The 25,732-nt window shown below is 34.3% G+C and overlaps 1 protein-coding gene across 3 annotated transcripts in view; it reads right to left on the bottom strand.

The window, feature by feature from the left end:
* The window catches only part of LOC128219003 (beta-arrestin-1-like), a 96,275-nt gene that overhangs the window by 35,328 nt on the left and 35,215 nt on the right, over positions 1–25,732 (bottom strand). For 2 of the 3 annotated variants that reach the window (XM_052926802.1, XM_052926801.1), the window contains exons 1-5: positions 19,658–20,014; positions 18,536–18,841; positions 8,631–8,722; positions 3,519–3,760; positions 685–744 (exon numbers count right to left, since the gene is read on the bottom strand). In XM_052926802.1, coding sequence (XP_052782762.1) covers positions 685–744; positions 3,519–3,760; positions 8,631–8,722; positions 18,536–18,603 — 462 coding nt within the window. In that variant the 5' untranslated portion in view covers positions 18,604–18,841; positions 19,658–20,014. Of the gene's footprint in view, positions 1–684; positions 745–3,518; positions 3,761–8,630; positions 8,723–18,535; positions 18,842–19,657; positions 20,015–25,732 lie in introns of those variants that run through there. The other variant, XM_052926805.1, reaches the window with a different exon arrangement.

Raw genomic sequence — 25,732 nt, forward strand, 5'->3', positions numbered from 1 at the left:
TGGATATCTAGATACTGTACAAGTTTCATCGAGATACAATCAAAACTGAAGATTGTATCGTGTTCACAAGCAATTGTTTACAGACGCACGGATGCACGAACGCACGGATGCACATACTACGTACACATTACCATCGCATAAGATGATTTTCTTGATGGTTGGTGAGTTATTGCCCCTTAGTATTAATTTGAAGCTAAAATTGTATTATGTAGTAAAGCGAGTTATTGCCTCTGAGTAGTAAATTGAAGGCTTGAAATGATCTTGATAGTTGGTTGAATAATGATTAAATAAATTGACTTATTGTCCCTGAGAAGAAAGTTGACAGCCATAAATGATATTCTTGGTAGCTGGTTGCATTATGATTAAATAAAGTGAGTTATTGCCCCTGAATAGTTAATTGAAGGCTATAAATAGTCTTCTTGGTAGTTGACTGCATCATGATTGAGTAAAGTGAGTTATTGCCCCTGAATAGTTAATTGAAGGCTATAAATGATCATCTTTGTAGCTGGTTACATAACAGTTTAGTAAATATGGTTATTGCCCCTGAGAAGTTTATTATAGGCTCAGTGCACAATGAATGTAATTCCTTTTATTTTTATATGGAGTTTAAACAGCTGTCTTGGGCCCAAGCCCTAGAAATGTTGTTAAAAGATCTAATGGGTGGACTCCTGTTCCAATGTATACCTTTCCTGTGTCACCAGGTGCCGGCTGAAGTGTCACTGAGGCGGGCGCATTTGGAGGCAGCTGAAATAAACATGAAATATATATAAAAAAAAATCAAAATTATCTAATGATATGTGTATAACAAACCAAGCTTCTGTATTGTGGATGTGTTTTTTTATTGTAAGATAATCCAACAAATTTAATAATCAATAATGAAATTGAAAGGACAACCATAATCAATCTTTGATAATCATAAATAATCGAACATCTAAGTATCTATGTCTTTAATAATGTATTAAAATTCGCTTAACATATAGTAAGACAGAAGAATAAATTCTAAAATGAATTATTTGTTTGTAAATTCAAAACACCAATTTGGAGATATTTTGATATTGTGACATAATAAACTATGTAATGCAATGTACTTTATGATTTTTAAGTAAAATTATCAAATTTGATGGAAATCGATTTTTAGGTGGTCATGATCAATTTTTGCCAATGTTGGGTGCCCATGGGCAATTATATCACAATTTTCTTTACAAAAGCACTTGAAGCTGATTCCTTTATGGACCAGGCATAGCTTGTCAAATTTTTAGCAAGAGTTACGGAACTTGTCACACATAATTATGTGTACCCAGTACTATCAAAGTGGATTTTATCAATATAAAAAATTGAGTAATGGCCAACAGTAAAGTATTTGCATGCCAATGGTGATGACGACCTCAACAACAACAACACCTACAGCGACACCAAGGCTAAGACAATGCTTATAAAACTGATAAAATAAACTATTTCCAACCACTTTCATGACAATTGTTGAATTGTCTGTTGGAAATGAATTTTTTTCACAACTTTTTTCATTATGACGCATAAAACTGACATAAAATTTAAATGACTATCATAAATTTTCACTTTTAAACGCAGTGCACTTCAAATGCCATCAGACACAAGAGTATAGAGGGTAAAAGAATTCTAACACAATTTAATCAGATAATTGTGGATGCAATTCAGTCCCATGGGAAAACAGAATATCGAGATGAACATTTCTACTCATGAATAATTAATATAAGCGTGAGAGACACAATAATATCTATAAGTCAAATCATATTATGGACGATTTAGCATTGAGCTTTGAGAAATAAATGTTGAATATATACGTTTTTTTTCCATATAAAACAAGCAAAACATGCTTGTCTATTAGTTAAGCAGAGCACAATGGCAATGCCTGTTTATGGTCGGGGTGTATAAGCTTATTTATACTCGCATTTTGGCAAGGCGCATTCAGCGAGTACTTCAATAAGATTGTAAGTCATTTCAGGTTTTTGGGGCATAGTGCCTAGACAGAATGTTACCTTGGGTACAGCTACCCTGGTTCTTTTACTAGTACCAGTGTATTGCACTGTCACACGGGACATTTAACGTCCCTTCCAGAACACAATTATTATTTTTGTAGTGTTGCAGCGGGGGATCGAACCAGCGATCTCTTGATTGACAGTCAATTGTGTTACCACTCGACATTGTTGATCAATTACACCTTAAAAAAGCAAGGTTGCATTGAAGAGACAAGCTATTTTCTACAGCTTTTACAGCAGTTTCAATCATTGTTTGTCACAATGACGTTGTTTTCTGTGTTGTTTAAAGCTACAAATTCAATTGGCAGGGTATGGTGAAAATGATGCAAACAGTCAACGTTATGGATGCTTTGTGGGGTATTTAGCCTTCTTTTACCTCCTCATGAGTAAGTTCCATGGGTTACTTAAAGAACACGCCAAGTTTTTGTTGAAGACGGATATTTTTTCTTTGATGTTGAACTTGATTGACAGGCCTTAGATGGTTATTATTAATAATAATTCCAAAAATAAGATTTAGCTCATGTCAGGGCGCCAATCATTTTTCTAGTTAATGTTTATTTGACGGTGACCTTTGACCTACATACCCCAAAATAGATAGGAGGAATCTACTGACCTTGACCCATGTTGATACCAAGTTTAAAATCTCTACAACAATTTGTTGAGAAGTTATCGATTGGATATGAAAGTGTCACAACGACACAAACAATGCGGATACTGGCACAAGACAAGTATTCCCTGTTATTGCAATAATTTGAATGCAAAACAAAATTCAAATAAGCAAGAGCCGGCCACAATCAGATGCCAATGCTCCACAGTTTCTCCCTTTTGATCAAGGGAAAATATATACATTTGCATTCATTTTCTGTACAATAGAATTTACGTTAATTTTGCATGAATGGGTCGACCTTTTGTGATCTTTGTAAACGGAGTTTCACACTCACTCACCTGGGTCATGGATATGTAAAACATGAATAATTAATGTGCAAATTATAACAAAAATGTGGGAAAAAAACCCTAATGAAAATGGGAAAAAGCAAGGATTGATTCCTATATTTTGTATGTTTATGCAGTATGACTGCTTGGCCCGAATTTTGCAATTTTCGTAGAGGCATGCTACATGAATTTGCAGAATCATGGCCGAGTGTTCATGTTGCATAAACGAACCAAAAATAAGAATCAATCCTTAAATAATTTGACAAAACTTAAGCTAAATTTATGGGACTGTTGAAGTTGTTACACATATGCATATTGTCATAATAATGATGAGTATAAAATTCAAAATATTATTGTAATAATGTTTCTTATGTTCATTAGCCAAAGATTTGAAATTTTGACACATTGTCATTACAACCAATGACATCCCCCAGGCTATGATAATTCCGCGACTATTTTCTCCAAATCTTGAAGAGAATAACAACAGAAAACATGTACTTAAGAATAAGTTGATATATATTGCCCTCTTAATTTCTCAATGTTTTACATATTATAATATCACAAGATCACCTCAAAGAAAAAGGGATAAGCATTTGGCCCAAGCTTTTTAATCAATCGTTCCTGCAGCCGCGTGGGTGGCTTCTGCTGCTCTTTGACTGGAGGATAAACCTGCAACGATGCTAAAAACAGATCCTTTCGGAACGTGAGCCCAAGAACGTCCAAATCCTCCCGGCCATATCGGAATGCTGCTAGCACGTGGGCGTAGACTTTCCGCTCCTTCAGGTACTCCGGGTCCACTAAGACTACCCCATCTGAAAAATAATTAAAAAAATGTATTATAAGATTTACACAATGCAGTAGAAATTACATGGACAAGCCTGATTTAATGTTTGCCTTATAAGTAGCCCAAGACATTACTAGGATTTTGATTACAGCCACATTTTCCAATCAACAGGGGTTCTAAAATACATCTGAATATGGTAAATCCTCACCAGGGGACCTATTTGAGTTTGAGGGATTTATGCATGGTCAAACAGATTGAGTTTCGTTTGAAATTCATATATATATTCCTTTGAATGTAACTTCTATACTGCTTTGATACAATTGTCTGAGCTTAAAATAATCTTGACAACTCTACAATAGTCTGAAGATAGAAGCTCTAGATCCTGACTTAAGGATTATCCCTGAACTTTAGTACCCCTGGATCCTCCCAACAAAAACCTGGAAACACCCATTAAAGGGCCATTAAACACCCATTAAAGGGCCATTAAACACCCATTAAAGGGCCATTAAACACTCATTAAAGGGCCACAAAATATGTTGATGCAAAATCATTTTCAAATTTAAAATTACTGCATTATTGTGTTTAATTTGGCAATAATTTGGAGCTATTTAACTTGAGAAAGTTTGTACTTTTAGTTAAAAAAAAACATTGAAAAAGGCTTGTAATTTGTTAACTGTACACAAATCATATGTTTTTGTGTGTGTTTTTTTTATCAATAAAGCCAATGAGTTAAATAAAATAATGTATTTAAAAAATTTTTTTTTAATCAAATCAAATCTATATTGTGCCCCCTTAAAGACAAATTATGGGATATATTCTTGATTGTGTTTTGTGGATTTAATATCTAGGAGCAGATCCAACAACACACAACATAGCTTGCCAGCATCACAAGATATTTCCTGAGGGCAATATGCTATGATGACGTTCGCCAGTCTTAACCTAATTTACTGTGAATTCTTTTCCCCAATGTTTGCATGACAAATTATTATAACATTATTAATATAATCCTCATTGGCATGCTGTTACAGGAGAATCACAACATATGATGTGACAGCCATAATATCATCTGTTTAGCAGCCATGCAGCATTTAAATTATCTGAAAAGTTCTGCTCCTCTCTCCCGAGCCTAGTTCCAGTACAGATTTCCAAGTGATTTGTCATAATTACTGGTCCTCTCTGACAGAAGCCCAAGGCCCATCAGTATTAAAGCTGAACATTATTGTCAGTTTGGTGTAATTTGCAGAAACAAATTGTTTTATACTTGAATGTGCTATTTGTTGTATTTTAGTGGTTCAGTAACATTTGACAAACGAAGTACATTTTTTCAGGCTAGGTGTATCATTGCTGATAACAAATTATAGAACATGGACAGATGTTTCTTAATGTATCATTGGCGACAATACAAAACAGAACAGGGATATAAAATCATGGTTACAATACAAAACAGAACAGGGCAGATGTATCCATTGTGACAACAAATTTCAGAACAGGGTAGATGTATCCATGTTGAAAACAAATTTCAGAACAGGGTAGATGTATCCATGGTGACAGAATGTTTCAGAACAGGGAAGATGTATCCATGGTGACAACAAATTGCAGAACAAGGTAGATGTATCCATGGTGACAATTTATTTCAGAACATGGTAGATGTATCCATGGTGACAATATATTTCAGAACAGGGTATATGTATCCATGTTGACAACAAATTTCAGAACAGGGAAGATGTATCCATGGTGAGAACATTTTTCAGAACAAGGTAGATGTATCCATGGTGACAATACAAAATAGAACGGGGCAGATGTATCCATGGTGACAACAAATTTCAGAACAGGGTAGATGTATCAATGGTGACAACAAATTTCAGCACAGGGTAGATGTATCCATGGTAACAACATTTTTCAGAACAGGGCAGATGTATCCATGGTGGCAATACAAAATAGAACATGGCAGATGTATCCATGGTGACAACAAATTTCAGAACAGGGTAGATGTATCCATGGTGAGAACATTTTTCAGAACAAGGTAGATGTATCCATGGTGACAATACAAAATAGAACGGGGCAGATGTATCCATGGTGACAACAAATTTCAGAACAGGGTAGATGTATCAATGGTGACAACAAATTTCAGCACAGGGTATATGTATCCATGGTAACAACATTTTTCAGAACAGGGCAGATGTATCCATGGTGGCAATACAAAATAGAACATGGCAGATGTATCCATGGTGACAACAAATTTCAGAACAGGGTAGATGTATCCATGGTGACAAGATATTTCAGAAAAGGGTAGATGTATCCATGGTGACAACATTTTTAAAAACAGGGTAGATGTATCAATCATGACAACATATTTCAGAAAAGGGTAGATGTATCCATGGTGACAACATATTTCAGAAAAGGGTAGATGTATCCATGGTGACAACATTTTTCAAAACAGGGTAGATGTATCCATGGTGACAACATATTTCAGAAAAGGGTAGATGTATTCATGGTGACAACATTTTTCAGAAAGGTGTTGATGTATCCATGGTGACAACATATTTCAGAAAGGTGTTGATGTATCCATGGTGACAACATATTTCAGAACAAGGTAGATGTATCCATAGTGACAATATTTTTCAGAACAGGGGAGATATATCTATGGTGACAATACATATAGTTAAGCAGGTAAGATGTATCAATGGTGACAATACATTTCAGAACAGGGTAGATGTATCCATGGTTGCAATACATAGTAAAACAAGTTAATTTATCCATGGTGATGACACATCTCAGAACTGGGTAGATGAATCAATGACAATTCAATGACAGACAGTTCAGAACTGTGTAGACAATTATATGACAATTCAAAGACCAGACAGTTCAGAACTGGGTAGATGAATCAATGAAAATTCAATGACAATTCAATGAAAAGACAGTTCAGAATTGTGAAGATGTATCATTGACAGTTCAGAATTTTGTAGATAATTCAATGACAAGACAGTTCAGATTTGTGTAGATGTATCATTGACAGTTCAGATTTTTGTAGATGATTCAATGACAAGACAGTTCAGAACTGTGTAGATGAATCAATGACAATTCAAAGGAAATCAATGACCATTCAAAGGCAAGACAGTTCAGAACTGTGTAGATGAATCAATGACAAGACAGTTCAGAACTGTGTAGATGAGTCAATGACAATTTAAAGGCAAGACAGTTCAGAACTATGTAGATGAATCAATGACAATTCAAAGGCAAGACAGTTCAGAACTGTGTAGATGAATCAATGACAATTCAAAGACAAGACAGTTCAGAACTGTGTAGATGAATCAATGACAATTCAAAGGCAAGACAGTTAAGAACTGTGTAGATGAATCAATGACAATTCAAAGGCAAGACAGTTCAGAACTGTGTAGATGAAACAATGACAATTCAATGACAAGACAGTTCAGAACAGTGTAGATGAATCAATGACAATTCAAAGGCAAGACAGTTAAGAACTTGGTAGATGAATCAATGACAATTCAAAGGCAAGACAGTTCAGAACTATGTAGATGAATCAATGACAATTCAATGGCAATACAGTTCAGAACTAGATGAATCAATGGTGATAACAATTTAAAGAAAAGAGCAGTTGGTCAATAGGGACAAACAATGCACCAATGGACAACACATTTCAGAAGAGGGCAGGTGTGTTACTCACAAAACAGGGCACTTCCCTGAATTGGTCATAACTGGTCAAAGGCATTGTATGGATGCCTCCCTAGTCTAGCCACTGATGTTGATGGTGATAAACTAGCTATTGTATCTAATGAACTTGGGAAAATCCTGTTTTCAATCTTAGTTGTGGTTTTTATATGGTGCATATAAATAATTGTTTCCAGTGCAATAAAATCCATCGCTAATGATCTAAAGGGCTGCAATTTGGAGCCAGATGTGTTTTGAAAAGACCTGTTAATAAGCTATTGAATCAACTTAAGTCGTTTGTGTGGAAAATCTATAATGGAGACCCCAGACTTTTCTGAAACTAATTTTCGAAGCAATTACTAGCATTTCAGGGGGGAACAGGGGGAAATGTATTAAACCACAACAAATATAATGAATGGTTTGGCATTTCCCAATCCATATTTGTAGGTATAGAAGAATGTTTTGTGTTGTTGTTTTTTAAACTTAACCCATGAAGTAAATTTGCTATACTGAAACTAAAAAAAATTGTCATCAACATCCAGGCTAAAATTAAGAGGTTATTTTTGAGAGTAACTTAGCATTAAAGAGACATCAAACAAACTTGGGGCTTAATTAACATACAGATTTTGGCTTAATTAACATACAGATTTTGGTTTAATTAACATACAGATTTTGGTAAAAAACAAAACATTTAAAATATCAAGGAGACAGGGTTTTTCAGCATTAAAATGCTCAATCATGTGTTTGCGAAAAAATCAGATATGCAGCAATATGAATGGAGATATATTTTGTCAGTCTCATGAAAGTGGTCTTTTACATGGTTATCATTTTCAAAATAGGAAATTTTACTACCGTATATGCACGCTATAACACTATAATATACATGTATTTCAAGGGCAAATTTAGTTTTAAGGGTCTTTTTATATGACTCATTTAGAAAGTCATGCTAACTATTTGAGACAAACTATTATGTCACTTTTTTACAATTTTCATAAAAACAGACAATATGTTGATGCTTCAACTGATTATAAGTACTGCAAAATAAACATTAATCAATATGAAATTAAACATTGATTTTTTTTTTTTTTTTAAAACACTGTTTCTCAATGGTCCAAATTATCAACCATTATATTAACACATACAAATCTGATATATAAATGAAATTTGTTATAAACGTTATGAAAATGCATGATTGGTAAGTAAGGATTTTAACAATCTTTAGGTCTTACCGATTGGGTCAATATGTGTCAGGTGGTCGATAAAATCTCGCTTGCCGAGGTAAACTGTCACCTTGCCATTCGGGCTCGACTTCTTGAATACTCTGAAAATAGAAGAGACTTGATAAATATGCATATGCTAAATTTAAATAAAATCTATATGTAATAGTTGGTTGTTTATTTTTTGTCTCTTAAGGATAAGGTTGGTTTGGCCAGGCGTTCATTTTTTAAGTCACTTTATTTTATCAAGAATTAGTTAAATGGCCGTGGACGAGTTTAATTTAGCCAGTGTGTATGCAGCCGTAAAAATTATTCTCATATTTGAAAATTGGTGTGAATTTAAGCTATGACTAAATAATGGAGACTTAATTTGAGCATGTCTTGCAGTCTCTGAGCCTCTGAGAGAAAATTGTCCAAAACCTGCTTGCCAATTATTTTGCAAATACTTCAGAAATATTAATTTTATAATCTCCCATGTGCTATGTCAATTCTTGATAAAACGGCACCCCAGGTTCCTTGTGCATGCCTTCATCATTTAATTTGTCTCAATTTTTATTGTTTTAGGATTCTAAACTCAAAAAAACAAAACTATATATATTAATGTTGTTTATATGAATAAAGATTTGCAAAGTCAACAAACCATATCATTTTTTCATTAACAATAAAATAAAATGCATTAAATATACAACCAAAAACTTACTCTGGTTTTTTTCCTGATGTGACCATCCTTATGTATTTTTATCTATTTTGTTTTCTTTTAATACATACAACGCAAAATATATCCTGATTTCTGCACTGATATGAATTTCAACAGGATGCACAAAGTCGACTAATTTTTTTTCGATTTAAAAATATATGACTACTTCAGTCGTAACCATTAAACTGAAACGTCCAAGCTGTCCCAGCTTTATTGTATAAATAGCATTATTCCGTTATTATACAATAACTCCTATAGTCTTAAAATTAACAATTCGAAACACCAACACCTTAAATGGAACTAGTCCTGAAAATCAACAGAATGTGACTCTGAAGCATCCATCTTCTTGCTGAGAAACCATGGCAACCGCGTTAACATTAATTGCAAAATCAGCGGTGAGCATTCAATTAATGTACATGCAAAAGATATCACTACAAAGGAAGTTAATTAAACAGAATTGTCAATTGACTACGAAGACAATCCTAGTTATTCTAAACATGCTATGTCTTGTCATTGGCTAAATATATACAAGTGTATTGCTAGGTAAATGGCCATCAAGGATTGAAACATATGTTACACTAGGGGATGGTACCTTTGAAATGTAAGTTATACATAGATTGTCTTAATGTGATTTGATTATGCCAATAACTTTGGTCAAATTGCCAGATATAAAACCTTTGAAACTAAATGCACCAATTCAAGTTAAAAATAGTGATATATAAGAATAATACATCAGAAACTACAAATAATAGTTGTAATGGCACCCACAAGCCGAATTATTGATATAATATACACAAGGGTTTCAGCAATAATGGGTGACGCGACTTTTGTACCATGTTGTAATGGACAACGTTCAATAACTAGTGTGTGGTATGAGTGAATAGAGTCTTTATAAATTTTAATGGATAATATCCATATATTCAATTACTGAACTATAGTTACTGAACTGATAATTCAGCTCCGCAATTTCGTTACGCCATTTCTGATATGGGAGCTACTGAATTGACAAAAACAGAAGAAATTAACACTCTGAAACAATGGTGCAAGGTGATGACTTAAGCCAAAAGGTGACTTAAGCCAAAAGGTAGCCAAAAGGTGACTTAAGCCAAAAGGTAGCCAAAAGGTGACTTAAGCCAAAGGTGACTTAAGCCAAAAGGTGACTTAAGCCAAGAGAAGATTTAAGCCAAAAGGTGACTTTAGCCAAAAGGTGACTTAAGCCAAGAGGTGACTTAAGCCAAAAGGTGACTTAAGCCAAAAGGTAGCCAAAAGGTGACTTAAGCCAAGAGAAGATTTAAGCCAAAAGGTGACTTTAGCCAAAAGGTGACTTAAGCCAAGAGGTGACTTAAGCCAAAAGGTGGCTTAAGCCAAAAGATGACTTAAGCCAAAAGGTGACTTAAGCCAAAGGTGACTTAAGCCAAGAGATGACTTAAGCCAAAAGGTGACTTAAGCCAAGCATTCAAAAGTTAACCTATCCAATGCACACATTATAACTTGGGCAGGTAATGAAGTAGTTGTGAGAAATAAGCAATTCTTGTACACTCACAACCCACAATGACAACCCCCCATTTTTAGGTAAAGAAAGACAAAACCACCCGCCCCCTCCCCCTCCACAATTGTTTCTCAAAAGGACAAAATCCCCCTTTAATCATGCACTGAGACCTTTTTTGTTTCTGACAAGAGTAGCTGAAAAGCACTTAAGGAATTGTTCTTTTATTGATAGCAAAGTCTTTTGGTACTGAAATGTAATGAAATTATCCACAATAGCCAATTAATTAAAGATTTCCAGAATTCTCTTAATGTGATTATACTTCTGTAAAACAAAGAAACGATGATCATGAAATGCGTGTAATCATTAACATTAAGCATGAAATGTCTTTCGATAACCATTCCTTCAAATGTTCCTATTAACACTTGTTGGTTCTTGATGTTTCTCCCATCTTCTTGTTAGAAATGCATGAATTATATAAAGAAAGAATAAAAAAAGATTTCAAAACTATGACGCATTTCAATGATTATCCAAATGTGTTTTTATAATCAATCTTTAATAACGAACTGATGAAATCATAGTTAATTTTGCATAGCAATGCATAAGTAATGGATAAATTTACAGCAGTTTGTCTTTTGATGGTTGTGGCAACATTAAAATATATGGTGGACATCAGCATGTGAGGGCGGAATATTCTGGTACATAGCCATGACAATTAAACAACATGTGAGTAATTTTTGCCTCATTTAATGCACAAACAAAGGTACTGTGGGCATTTACATGTGAGGATGGAATATTCTGATACAATATTAGCCTTAAAAGTTTTAGTGCAGCAGTGAATAACTTTTGCCACAATTAATTCACATGGTTGACATTAGCATGCAAGGACAAAACATTTGGATACAAAGCCACAACAATATTAATGTGGCAATGAACATTTTTTTTCCTGAATTAAAGCACCCGGTTGACATTAGCATGCAAGGACAAAATATTCTTGCACAAAGCCACAACAATATTCATGTGGCAGTGAATAATTTTTGCCTGAATTAATGCCCAATTAACATTCGCAATTGTGAGGACAAATTATTCCAGTACAAAGCCATGACAATATAATTAATGCACCAACAAAGTTAAAGAAGCGATTTTGGGAAATAATATTGTATGACACTGGCAGACCAACAAACATTAAGTGGACATCACGGTGAGTAAAATTTGCTTTTGCTTAATAATTAATTTTTAACATTGTTAGAATACAATCTACATTTTCAGCCAATGAAATTGTACATAGGCAATAGTTAAGTACTAGGCTGTTCATTAAGAATTTTAACTTTCGCAGGTGTTTAAAGGTTCGCCTACTGCCACTCATCTGATACACATTCCCTACAAAGCATTTTTTGGAGTTTAAGGTTTAGGTGTTCATTAATTAGGTCACAGAATCGGAGCAAAGCCACCTACGAAAATACTCCTGGCGCGTCTATTAGGGAAAGTGCATTTAATAGCACATTTACGGTAGGACAGATATTGTCACAAGAGTAACTTCTAATCTTCCCATGAATTCCCCATTTAAGTACTTTCGCTTTAGGAAATAATCTCAAAATTGAACTGTACGCAGATAATATACATATTCAGGGGCGGGTCTAGAAATTGTCATTAGATGGGGCGAAACCTTTTGACAATTGCACCCCTCCCTCAGAACCAAAAGTCTATGGCATGAACTGTTTGCATGGGGATTTAGGGTTACTCCCTCCATACATTTGAACAATTTGTTGTCAGGAATGGTGCATGATGAGCATATTTCATAAATGACTTTTTTGTACCATATTGATATAAAAAACTTTGATGATTTTAGAGCCTGATTCGCCCCCCTCTAAATCCAATGTGTCATTGCTTTAAGTTGTATATATTCTAAGTCTAGTTAATGTTCGTGCATTTCCTTGAAAGTAGACACAGCTAGATAAAAGCAAACATTCTACAGAAAAACAATATATCAAGAGTTATGACGTAAATTTCACACAATGTTAAAAGCTGCAACACTCTGCAGGCTTCGGTTACAAACCGAAAAACATTACATTTTGCTAAACAATCACATTTACCGAGAAACCTATTCCGATGAAGTTCATGAAAACAAGCAAGATCAATACAAATGAAATAAGACCAAAAAAAAGAAGAGGATAAGTCTGGCTCCTATGACATGCCTGTAAAATAGGTAGATAGTTGCGATTTTGAAGAAGAATATTTATGTGTGTTCCACTGGCACTAAATTTTCAAACTTAAATTATTTAAAAAATAAAAAATTGAAAACAAAAAATTACCATCATGCAAACAAAAAAATGTGAAAAATTATTGAATTTTTTTTTTATTTTTTTTATAAAAATATACACTTTGTACTGTCTCTATAGACTCTTGCAACTCAATTTTTTGTTTGGAATTATAAGATTATTTTAAAAGATAATTTGAGTTTGAAAAACTTGTGACACTCATGGAGTGTCCAATGCATGGGATTTTCATTTGACACTTCTTGGTTGCTGAGTAACATACATACTTTGTTCTACCTCATATACCAAACTTTTCAAACTATATTGAAAAAAAAAGAAAAAAGAAGGAAATAAGGGTCTGCCCGCATTTTCAGGTATGTTCAAGTAACCTTAACCTGAGGATTTTTTATGTTAGGCCTAAGACTGTTTCATAAAGCCCCACAAAGATATCTCATTATCTTAAAAGGTTAAAGAATATATTTGTCTTGTTATATTTGTCTTGTTCTTGTAAAAGTCTTAACATTATTTCATAATTAAGCGCCACAGCTATAACATGGTTCGTTCTAAAAAGACAGCAGACAGTCTTGATGTAAAAGTAATTTCTTGAAAAAGGTTGTAACAAAGTCATCCATTTATTGCCAAAAAATTTTTCACCAAACCTCATAGGATTTTTGGCGCTTTTCCAAGTAAAATTTTATCGATGCAATTGAGAACTCATTTTCATGCAAAATGTGACAACAAAAATGGACAAATAATGGACAGTTGTTCAAAACTCTGATGACAAGAAGAAATTACAGTAGCCTTATATAATGAACAGAGCACCACAAATGGAACGCCAATGCTAATCTATTTTTTTTCAATCATCAAAGGGAATAATTCAACATATATAATAAAACCAGAGTTATGTGCCTTAATTTCATGCTATCACAAAACAAACTCATTGTTTTTCTTTCGATGAGCTAAAACACTGAGTTGCATATACAAAGTTCCACACAATGAGCTATGACGAAAAAAGATTTAATAACTTAATTACTGTATTGAAGTCATAATTCAGTATGGGCAATTATAGATACAAAAAATGAAGTCTCTCCAAGCTTCACAATTGTTTGGATGCTAAATGTACATAAATGAAAGTTAACAAACAGAACAGAACTGAACAGAACAATTATCCATTGCAGTTCTCCACTTTCATTACCTTTTTTGATATCTCGGTTTGTCAGTATCCGTTTCGCCGAGACCCATAATTAGTTTGCTTGATCACGGGATGTTTTGTAATCCCAATATACTACGAAAATATTCCGTGCGATAGATATGCCACAAAACTTAATAGCGACCTCTAAATCAAATGCAAACAATCCAGTTATTAATTAATTAATTAAATAATTACTGTAACACTAAAATCAATTAATCAATTAATCTATTCTCTTAATTTGATTTGAGTTATTATACGATCATCCACTACAGCTTTTTCATAATGAGCATAGTCGTTCACAAAATTCACTTCATCCTCCGAACCACAATATTAACAGATATGAAAATGATCGAATCAACTCCTATCCTTCAACAGCTATTTATCCTTTAAAGATCTTATAATTGTTATTCTTATGCTCATAGGAATTGTCAGGTGAAATGGAAAAAGGTATGCTTTTATATGGTACACAAATATGGGAGAATTTTCCTATAAAGCTGACAATATGGTGACACCGATTTCTCTGCAGAGAGTTAGAGGCTAGAGGAAATCAATGCTTGATGCCACCCCAGACAACATACGACCATCATCAGTGAAAACTGGCAAGTCCATAGGTCATTTAAAACACAGCATTATACAGGAGCTGACAATCAGAGTGGTTTCTTGATTGTTACCATAACTCTAAAATAGACAAGAATTACAGGCATCATCTGTGTCCACAGATCAAGAACTCAGCATGATGAAGTGGACAAGGTTTTTATTTCTTGATTTTTTACCATAACTGACCCGTAATGTTAAAATAAACAATAAACAGACATCTTAAAATAGACAATATACAGACATCATCTGTGTCCATGGCACAGCTCAAGAATTCAGCATGATGAAGCTGACATTAAGGTCTTTATTTCTTGATTTTTACAATAACTGACCCGTAATGTTAAAATAAACAATAAATAGACATCTTAAAATAAACAATATACAGACATCATCTGTGTCCATGGCACAGCTCAAGAATTCAGCATGATGAAGCTGACATTAAGGTCTTTATTTCTTGATTTTTTAACCATTTTACTGACCCTTAATGTTAAAATAAACAATATACAAACATCTTAAAATAAACAATATACAAGCATCATCTGTGTCCATGGCACAGCTCAAGAATTTAGCATGATGAAGCTGACATTAAGGTCTTTATTTCTTGATTTTTTAACCATTTTACTGACCCTTAATGTTAAAATAAACAATATACAGACATCTTAAAATAAACAATATACAAGCACCATCTGTGTCAATGGCACAGCTCAAGAATTTAGCATGATGAAGCTGACATTAAGGTCTTTATTTCTTGATTTTTTAACCATTTTACTGACCCTTAATGTTAAAATAAACAATATACAGACATCTTAAAATAAACAATATACAAGCACCATCTGTGTCAATGGCACAGCTCAAGAATTCAGCATGATGAAGCTGACATTAAGGTCTTTATTTCTTGATTTTTTAACCATTTTACTGACCCTTAATGTTAAAATAAACAATTAACAGACATCATCTGTGTCCTGAGCTCAAGAACAAAAAAAGAGGTTCAGAGGATATGTAGGCTTAATTATTCTCGCACTCAGGCAAGGCCCATTCCGCAAGTGCTCCGATAAGATTGTTAGTCATTTTAGATTTTTAGAGCAAAGTGCACAGGCAAAACATAACCCTGGTTAGAGCTACCCTGGTACTTTAATGTGCACCAGCATATAGAACTGTCACATGGAACCCCAATTTCATGTCTATTCTGGAAGACGATAAGTAATTTTTAGTGGTGCGGCGGAGAATCGAACCTGTGACCCGTGGTTACAATTGACTGGTGCATTAAACCCCTAATGTTACAATATGGGAACATACAGACATCAGTTGTGTTCATAGCTCCGGTCACAGCCTAGTGGAGCTGACATTGTCTTACATTGCCACTTTTAGATATAAATCATTACCAGAATGCTTGATGGAACAGCAGACAATTATTATGCACACCTGGGAGCACACCTGGGAGCACACCTGGAAACTTATCCTGTTTGTTTCAACACAGAATGGTAAAGCTCAAATTAACACTTATGTACCTAAATGGTGCAACAGTCAATATACAGGCATCAAACTGTGGAACAGGAACCAAATGACACTCCCCCCATTATAAGTCATAAAGAATTTACAAATGATAGAATTGAATGTGCCACAAAGGAATTTGTTCCCTGTTAGAAGACCACAGAACAGTGGCACATATGAAACTATTGGTTGCAGACTAAAGTATGGTGGAAATGGAATGTGCCACATTTTTATGGAAACTGTTCCATGTATGCATACCTCAGTACAGTGAACATTGAATTTGCCACATTTAAAAACTGTTTCCTGTCTGCAGGCCCCATGTACAGTGGCAATGAAATGTGCCACATTTAAAAGGAAACTATTCCATGTATGCAGACACCTGGTACAGTGGCAAATAAATGTGCCACATTTTAAAGGTATCTGTTCCCTGTAATCAGACCCCAGGTACAGTGGAAATTGAATGTGCAACATTTAAAAGGAAACTGTTCCCTGTCTGCAGACCCCAGGTACAGTGGCAATTAAATGTGCTGCATTGTTAAGGAAACTGTTTCCTGTCTGCAGACCACAGTACTGTGGCAATGAAATGTGCCACAAGGAAACAGTTTCCTGTCTGCAGACCCAAGTGAAATGGCTATAAAATGTGCGACAAGGAAACTGTGCCCTGTCTGCAGACCCAAGTACAGTGGCAATGAAATGTGCGACAAGGAAACTGTTTCCTGTCTGCAGATCACAAGTACAGTGGCAATGAAATGTGAGACAAGGAAACTTTTCCCTGTCTGCAGACCACAAGTACAGTGGCAATGAAATGTGCGACAAGGAAACTGTTCCCTGTCTGCAGACCACAAGTACAGTGGCAATGAAATGTGCGACAAGGAAACTGTTCCCTGTCTGCAGACCACAAGTACAGTGGCAATGAAATGTGCGACAAGGAAACTGTTCCCTGTCTGCAGACCACAAGTACAGTGGCAATGAAATGTGCGACAAGGAAACTGTGCCCTGTCTGCAGACCACAAGTACAGTGGCAATGAAATGTGCGACAAGGAAACTGTGCCCTGTCTGCAGACCACAAGTACAGTGGCAATGAAATGTGCGACAAGGAAACTGTGCCCTGTCTGCAGACCACAGTACAGTGGCAATGAAATGTGCGACAAGGAAACTGTGCCCTGTCTGCAGACCACAAGTACAGTGGCAATGAAATATGGGACAAGGAAACTGTTCCCTGTCTGCAGACCACAAGTACAGTGGCAAGGAAGAACCTGTCTTTGCCTGCAAACCCTAAGGTGCATAGTTTATTTGGATATACCATAGTGGAACAAAAATCAGGTGTTTCAACAGGAAATTCTACCAAACTTCTGCTCAATAATTCAGGCCAAGAAATGTTGCATAATTGTTACATTCCATGCTGCTTTCTGACATAAAACCTGAGTAATAAGCAATTGAGTGGTTAAAGCTGAAAACAGAAGTATGGGGTGCAATGAATGTTTTTGTTTATTGGAAACACTTATTGTAAACTAGTGCATAAAAGCAATGATAGATTGTATCTAGCTTCTGAAACTTGCAGGATTACCGAACATTTCATACAGCAGACAAAATTGTTTAATTGTATGAAGGTTAAACAAGAGTACCTAAAATACCAAATCTTCTCTTTTTTTCTTGTAAGACTAGTTGGCATTACTTTACAAATATATCAGCAAGGGTAACAAGAGTTTATATACATGTGCATGTTGTCACAGAGAACATATGTACCAAATTTCATGTTATCTTGAAAAGTTTTCAAGTTATGGACATCATTTACGACTATAGGCGTGAGGATTGCATGATTATAGCCTCAAGGCTACGACAAACCTATTTTTTATTGAATACAGATGAGCATAACACGTAAAAAAGCGCCTCAGTACAAAAACGACACTAGCTGCTCCTCTGTTGTTCTTGTTACAGTAAAAAAAGGGCATTCGTTGACTATTATCAAAGCTAGAGTTATGGACCTTGCTAAACATTTGCGAATTGTGGCTGGCATCAAGTGTACCAAGATGTAAATAAATATAGAATGTTATTTGAGTTATTACCTCGGTTTTGCATACCAAGGCACAAGGCTGTAAAAAGTTTTGAGCGAAACAATTAAAAAAAACATGTTGAATAAAACTTTTTTGTACAAAAAAAACAGACTGTCCAGAAATATTGCAAACAAGCAAAGAATATCACCTGACAGCATTCACTGAGGTCCAGGTGCCTGCTGGATCTCCCCGCGTTAGTTTCCACTTCTGGGGCATTGGACATGCATGACTCACTCCGGCTACATTACACTATTATTTGGGAGCTCATGGATGACACAAAGGGTCACATGTCACTGATAATATACCATATCCAGATTTCAGTGTCTTTGTATCACGAAATTGCCAATACAATTGCCGCACCACAATTTTTTTATTTGAGACCTCATTTCACACAGTCATATTCACTTAGGTTACATTACACTGATTCTTCTCTAGGTCAGATATCAATTTATTGCTATCAAAAAATTGCCAATTCAAAATTAAAACACTGCAGTATCTCAATGGCCTAAAATTTCAGAATTTTTTAAATTGAAGACTCGTCTGGTTGGTTCAAAGAAGAACTGTTATCTTTTATTGAGATTTTTTAAACAATACTATAAATATCATTGCTGTTAAAAAACATTATAGTAAAACTATATAATTACTCAGCCAAGAAGTAAACGAATCTATATCAGAAGTTTCATTACATACATATATGTATATAGATACATAGAAAAAAAACTAAAATAGCTGTAACCTAATGTAGTAAATTAATGACACTAAAATTCCAAGAATATTTGATAAAAGAAGAACTTTAAAATAAAGTTCTCAGATATCTGAAATTAGCTTCATTACTATGACCCTGGAGCTATATAGGTTCTCATTCTACGTCATAGTTTCTATTTTCACGAAGTCGTGATACCACATATATTTAACTGCTTATAATCATTATGTATAATTTACAAAGTATATAATTTGCGCTCTAATAAAGAGTATTGACACAATAGGAATACTTGACATCAAATATTTCCTGAAATAGAGGCTAGTTTTCTATATATCTGAATATTTGAAATTTTTCATGATTTTCCTTATTTGTAACTTGTGACCATAGATAAAAAATATTTAAAAAAAATGTTATTTAATATTTGAAACCTGATCGATCATGACTCTTTGAAAAGTTCAATTTAGAGAGAGATTTAAATAAACTAAGATATTAAAACCACATTTTATATTTATATCCATCGAAGCACTTAAATTTAAAAGAAACAAGGAAATACAGTGGTTAAAATACTTTCAATTAAATTTATTTCCAATTTCCACTTTATAAAATTCCTGCTTTCTCAGAGGTTTCAAAACGCAGTATCCATTTAAAGATGCATAAATCCCGCTCTCATCCCAGTAATTTTTAGCAGTGAAATCCATCAGATTCTGTCAATTTTATTTCCAACAGTCCATGAAGTCGAAAAATAGCTCAAGTCTAAAACAATACATCTTCACAAAGCAATTAACATCCATACAACTATGACACTTGGATGAAATTTTCCTCACATTGGTTTGGAGCAGGTATGTTGAAGTCTACACATACAAACACGACTTCTGTCATAAAACATGTTATATTGTCCTATATTTGATAAACGATGTTGCTTGCTTTCTCATGACAGCTTACCTGTAACGATTATGCACATATTGTTTTGCTCCTCATGAAAGCAAGCTGTTTTATTACTAGTGTACTTTACTATAATGTTATTTATGCCTCCAGTTCTAGAAAACAACTATTTTGTGCACTATGGAAGTGCATAAGCACCACTGCCAAATCAATTTTGGGGGTATTTTTCAGTTTTACAACAAGCACTTTATCAGAAGTTCAGATCACAGCTGAGTCCAATATTATGGAAGAACATTAGTGCCACTTGCAATTAAGGTTAAAGTTCCAATTCCACTTTTGTCCTTAAACTTTAAAGCTGCACTCTCACAGATATACCATTTTTACGACTTTTTTATTTTTTGTCTCGGAAAGAGCAAATTTTTGCGTAAATATCTGCAAACCAATGCTATAAGATTGCTGACAAAAAATCGGATCATAGATTGTCATACTTCCGTTTGAAAGTTAATTTTTTATGGCCAAAACTGTAAATTACTAACAGTTTTAAAACAAGAGGCCCAAAAAGGGCCTATGCTCTACTGGCATGGCTCTTGTGGGCATTTTCAATCCAGAGCATGTACGTTTGAGTAATAGGCAACAAATATATAGTTCACTTTTAGTGTTTGGGTTAGTTGAAAACGCTGCACGTTCAACATCTGAGGACAGGAAGTGCTGTAAGCGGGGGGCCGGGGGGGGGGGGGGGGGGGGGGGGCCGGGGGGGGGCAGTAATGACCCAAGGAGAATAATTTGAACAAACCTTCACAAGCAATTGTGACTTTACACGTAAACTTGGCTAAAAATAGACTTCGCTCATGTAGACTTGGCTAAAAATAGACTTAGCTTAAGATAGCATTTTTTATACTTTCAAGACCCATAATCCAGGCATACATGGGCAGATCTGGCTGGTTTTCAAAAGGAACCGAGTTCTAATGGATATATAAATACTGTACAAGTTTCATCGAGATACAATCAAAACTGAAGACTGTATCATGCTCACAAGCAATTGTTTACAGACAAACTGATTTTTTATTACTTTCAAGACCCATTTTTATCTAGACATGCATGGTCAGATCTAGCTGGTTTTCGAAAGGAACCAAGCTCTAATGGATATCTTAATACTGTACAAGCTTCATCGAGATACAATCAAAACTGAAGACTGTATCGTGTTCACAAGCTAGTGTTTATACAATAGCATTTTTTTATACTATCAAGGGTCATAATCTAGGCTTGCATGGTCGGATCTAGCTGGTTTTCGAAAGGAACCGAGCTCTAATGGATATCTAAATACTACATACAAGCTTCATCGAGATACAATCAAAAATGAAGACTGTATCAGTGTTCACAACCAATTGTTTACACAATAGCATTTTTTTATACTATCAAGGGCCATAATCTAGGCATGCATGGGCAGATCTGGCTGGTTTTCGAAAGGAACAGAGCTCTAATGGATATCTAAATACTGTACAAGTTTCATCGTGATACAATCAAAAATGAAGACTGTATCGTGTTCACAACCAATTGCTTACACAATAGCATTTTTTTATACTATCAAGGGCCATAATCTAGGCATGCATGGGCGGATCTGGCTGGTTTTCGAAAGGAACCAAGCTCTTATGGATATCTAGATACTGTACAAGTTTCATCGAGATACAATCAAAACTGAAGACTGTATCATGTTCACAAGCAATTGTTTACAGACGCACAGACGCACGAACGCACGGATGCACATACTACGTACAAATTACCATCACATAAGCTCTTCTGGCCTTTGGCCAGTAGAGCTAAAAATGCATAAAACATCAATTTTGACCTTAAATATAAAAATCTGCGATCTGAATTTTTGTCAGCAGTCTTATTTAACTGGTTTCCATGGATTTTCGCATAAACTGGCTCATACCAAGACAAAAAATAAAAAAAGTTGTCAAAACATTCAATCTGTGAGAGTGCAGCTTTCATTCAATAATAAACGAAGTCCTGCAAGTAGATAATTAATCACATCAGCTAATATTGTTTTTAAAAAAAGCATAATTACTTTTTCTAAATAGTCATAAGTCAAAAATTATTCTATTTTAAAGAAAATAATATTGAAATATCAACTGCATTAAAATAATATTCTAATCAACAGGATACAAATATATTTTCTTAAATAATAAAGTTACAATCTCTAAAAGAGATATAACACAAAAACTGCTTTGGATTGAACTTTCTTTACTCCGAATATAAGTCTAAACTACATTAGATATAGAATACAAGGTAACTGTAGTTCAAACAAAGAATTTATGTGTTTTTAGCCATAAAACACCACTGTTTGAGCGTAAAGATGAAAAATTGCAATGTAATCTTTAAGTCAACAGTCTTATATCACTGGTTATTGAGACAATTATGCACAAAAAAGACTGACATTCCAAGACAAAAAATAAAAACAAGTTTTCAAAATGGTCAATCTGTGAGAATGCAGCTCTAAGTTCCCATGAATTAATTATATTTGAAGTATGTAATGGCCGCGACTCAGATAAATCCAAGAGTGGCCAAGTGATAAAACAAATGTTAAACATGTCCCTTTTTTGCCACCATACTTATTTCTACTAAAGTGCAAAGACGTTGTTCACATCCAAAAATATACTGGGGTGATTCTTCGCTAAATCTGTGATCCCTATATTAACACACACTTACAACTACCACAATCTGTTAAGCTCCAGGCAAATACAATTTTATGCCAGCATTTCACATGAGGTTTTATGAGACTTTTATGTTCTAATGGATATGGAGGTAGTAACATTTACATTTTTGGTATTAGATTTTACAAAAGAACAACAACATTAAACGAACAAGGCTTAACTATGCTAGCATGGAGGTCATATGTGTGAATTTTTTTTATCTTGTTGCCACAACTTACTTAAACTTTAGTGTGTGTATACCATGCGATAAATAACATCATATATGCTACGTCAGAAGGCAATATATTGCTTCGAATGAAGACTTTAAACAAAGATAACTTCACTATATCTACACCATTTTAAATGTAACATAGCACAGTTTACGCCTTTTACAGAGCCCCGTCTTCAGTCTTTTACCAGAGTTTGATTGAGAGGTTAGTTTCTTAAAACACTTCGACAAGCCTTTTCACAATACGGCCGTCTGACGAGCACTGTCAAAACATTATTTTGGAAACAGTTATCTTTGATTTAAGACTTCATTTTAGCAATGATTTTCAGATGTAGCTATGATGTAATTTATCATGTGGTATACACACACTGAACTTGTTCCAGTGTTTGTCGTGGTAATAACTATCTTCTTCTTGAAAGTAGGAGGTTTTCAGTCGAAATTTTGCAAAATCCATACGTAGATCTACTTTTCCTAAATTGACTTGCTTAATATGAGAAATTTTCAGATCACCAAACTAGTTTATACTTGTTACACTGAGGCCGTGCGGATTTTAAAAATTGGTAGAATCGTACCGCAGTTTATAAATTGTGCAGACTTGGTGGAGATATGTGACTGGGCATTAGTCGTGACCATAAGGTAGTAAGTCGATCATGACCACAACATAAGTCTGACGTTGGTCACGAGATAAAAGAAATTACACACGTTTTCTAATACCTCTATGCCATCATTATCATGGTCCGATTTCAAAACAATTTCACGTATAGGTTCCTAAGATGACCCTCTGTCAAATGCATGTTGATTCACAAAAAATCATGGCTGCCAGGGACAGGGCTAGTTACCACTATATGTCTATATGGAAAATGGTATTTTGGCATGAACTATTCATGTTATTTTGTTAAGGTACTATACATATACCGACATTATTTACCTTGATCTATTGCATCCAAAGAACAATCCATGTCAAACAATGGGAATTGTGCGCTTAAAATTTAAACAAGAGGCCCATGATGGCCCTGAATCGCTGACATGAGATATATGAAGGAAAACACTGCTAGTAAACATTTGTTTGGTAATACGCCCAAATTAACATGTAGCAGTTCATTATTTGCCGCCCAAGGATTTTGTCCAAGATATAGCTTAACTTAATTAGGGACAAGTTGATAATATTCCACGTAGAATGATCAAATGTAATAGACAGAGTGTTTAAAATGTGAGTAAACTTTCTAAGATTTGTTTTTTTTAAATTATTTTTCGTTGCCTGGAACATCCCTGACACCATGGGAAAATTGGCAGATATCTATCCTCCTGATATCAGATTTAGCCAACAAAATCTGCAGTTTGAATGTGAATCAAAATAATTATTAATTAATTAATATTAATTATTTGAATACGATAATACTTATATTCTTGAAGAAATATTCCTTTTATGAAATATTCATCAGCAAGATCGAGCTTTAAAAATTTCGGGCGAGGCTTGTTTTAACAATCTGAACCACAGTTTAAGAAAATAATATCTTATTTCGTTACTCCCTATTTAACGAGCTGCTAAAAAATATCGGTTCCAAGAAATTCAAGTACAATGGGTTCAAGCCAGAGTTCTCTTCCAAGAAAATCAAAGACATCTGGTTCATGCTGGAGTTCCAGAGTTCCGCCCAGAAATTAAGCCAATAATGAAAGTTGAACATTATGTACGAACCATGCAATATTAGCTGTGTAACATACTGTGGACTCTCAGTCATAAATTAGCGAAAAAAAAATTGACAAACCTTCTTTCCACACCTATTCAACCATTTTTTGTTCCATAAAATAGCTTATATCAGGGTGAGAAATCACAGAACTTCAAAGGAGGTCTGACATGATTTCTCACACTGTATATCATAATAATGAAACATAAAAAACAACAACATCATCTTGATTGTTAAACTTTAATAAGATATGTGAAGAATTTACCTGGTTGAAAATTTTATAATATACATGAGAAAACAGATATTATGCTGGATAAATTTTCAAATAGCAGTTCTAAGCGAATTTAGGCAGTATATTAAATCATACTTAAAAATATTTTTGGGGTACTTAAATTGTCAGGTGAAGAGCCTTAAACCAGAAAATTAAAATGCATACATAATATAATGTCTATTAATTTCATTAAGTTTATTCCACAAATTATGGCCAACTCGTACGAAAAGAAAGTGAGCATTTTGTTAAAGGGGCTTGTTCATGGTTTGTAAAATGCACTTTTATTTAAGGACTTTAAAAAAAAAATAGAAAGAAAACATTTTCTTTATCAAAACATTGGTTTTCCTTCACTATGTAGCTACATCATATTGTATCATAAATATTATTTTCACAAGGGCATGTCAACATAAACATAAACACCATGTGAGGTGTATCCCCAGCTGTCAAATTACAACAGTAATATGACAGGGACAGATCGAAGCATCCTTTCATCACCGACAGCTTGATCACTCAATACATATTGACCTAATAACTTTCAAATAACAAATGATGACAGAAAGTGTAAGACAAATATTGTAAGGGAAGCAACTCAATCGACACTGACAATATATCAGTGTGCTAGTTCTTTCCCTTTAAAATCCAAAGACGCATCAGAGACAATTATTTAAAGTGACACTCTTATTCAAAATCAATACATACACATGTATAACAAACATAAATTTTAAGTGATAAACCTATAACTTCTTACTAAATGATACATTTATGGAAAATATAAATTACTGATAACAAGATGATTGAAACCGTGTAAATAATAACAGAAAATGCAAAAACATTAATTGATTGTTGAATGTTAAAAGTTTTACTGTCACAGGTCTACTACAG

The sequence above is a fragment of the Mya arenaria genome, chromosome 15, assembly GCF_026914265.1.
Source record: "Mya arenaria isolate MELC-2E11 chromosome 15, ASM2691426v1".
In the NCBI taxonomy this organism is placed as follows: Eukaryota; Metazoa; Mollusca; class Bivalvia; order Myida; family Myidae; genus Mya; species Mya arenaria.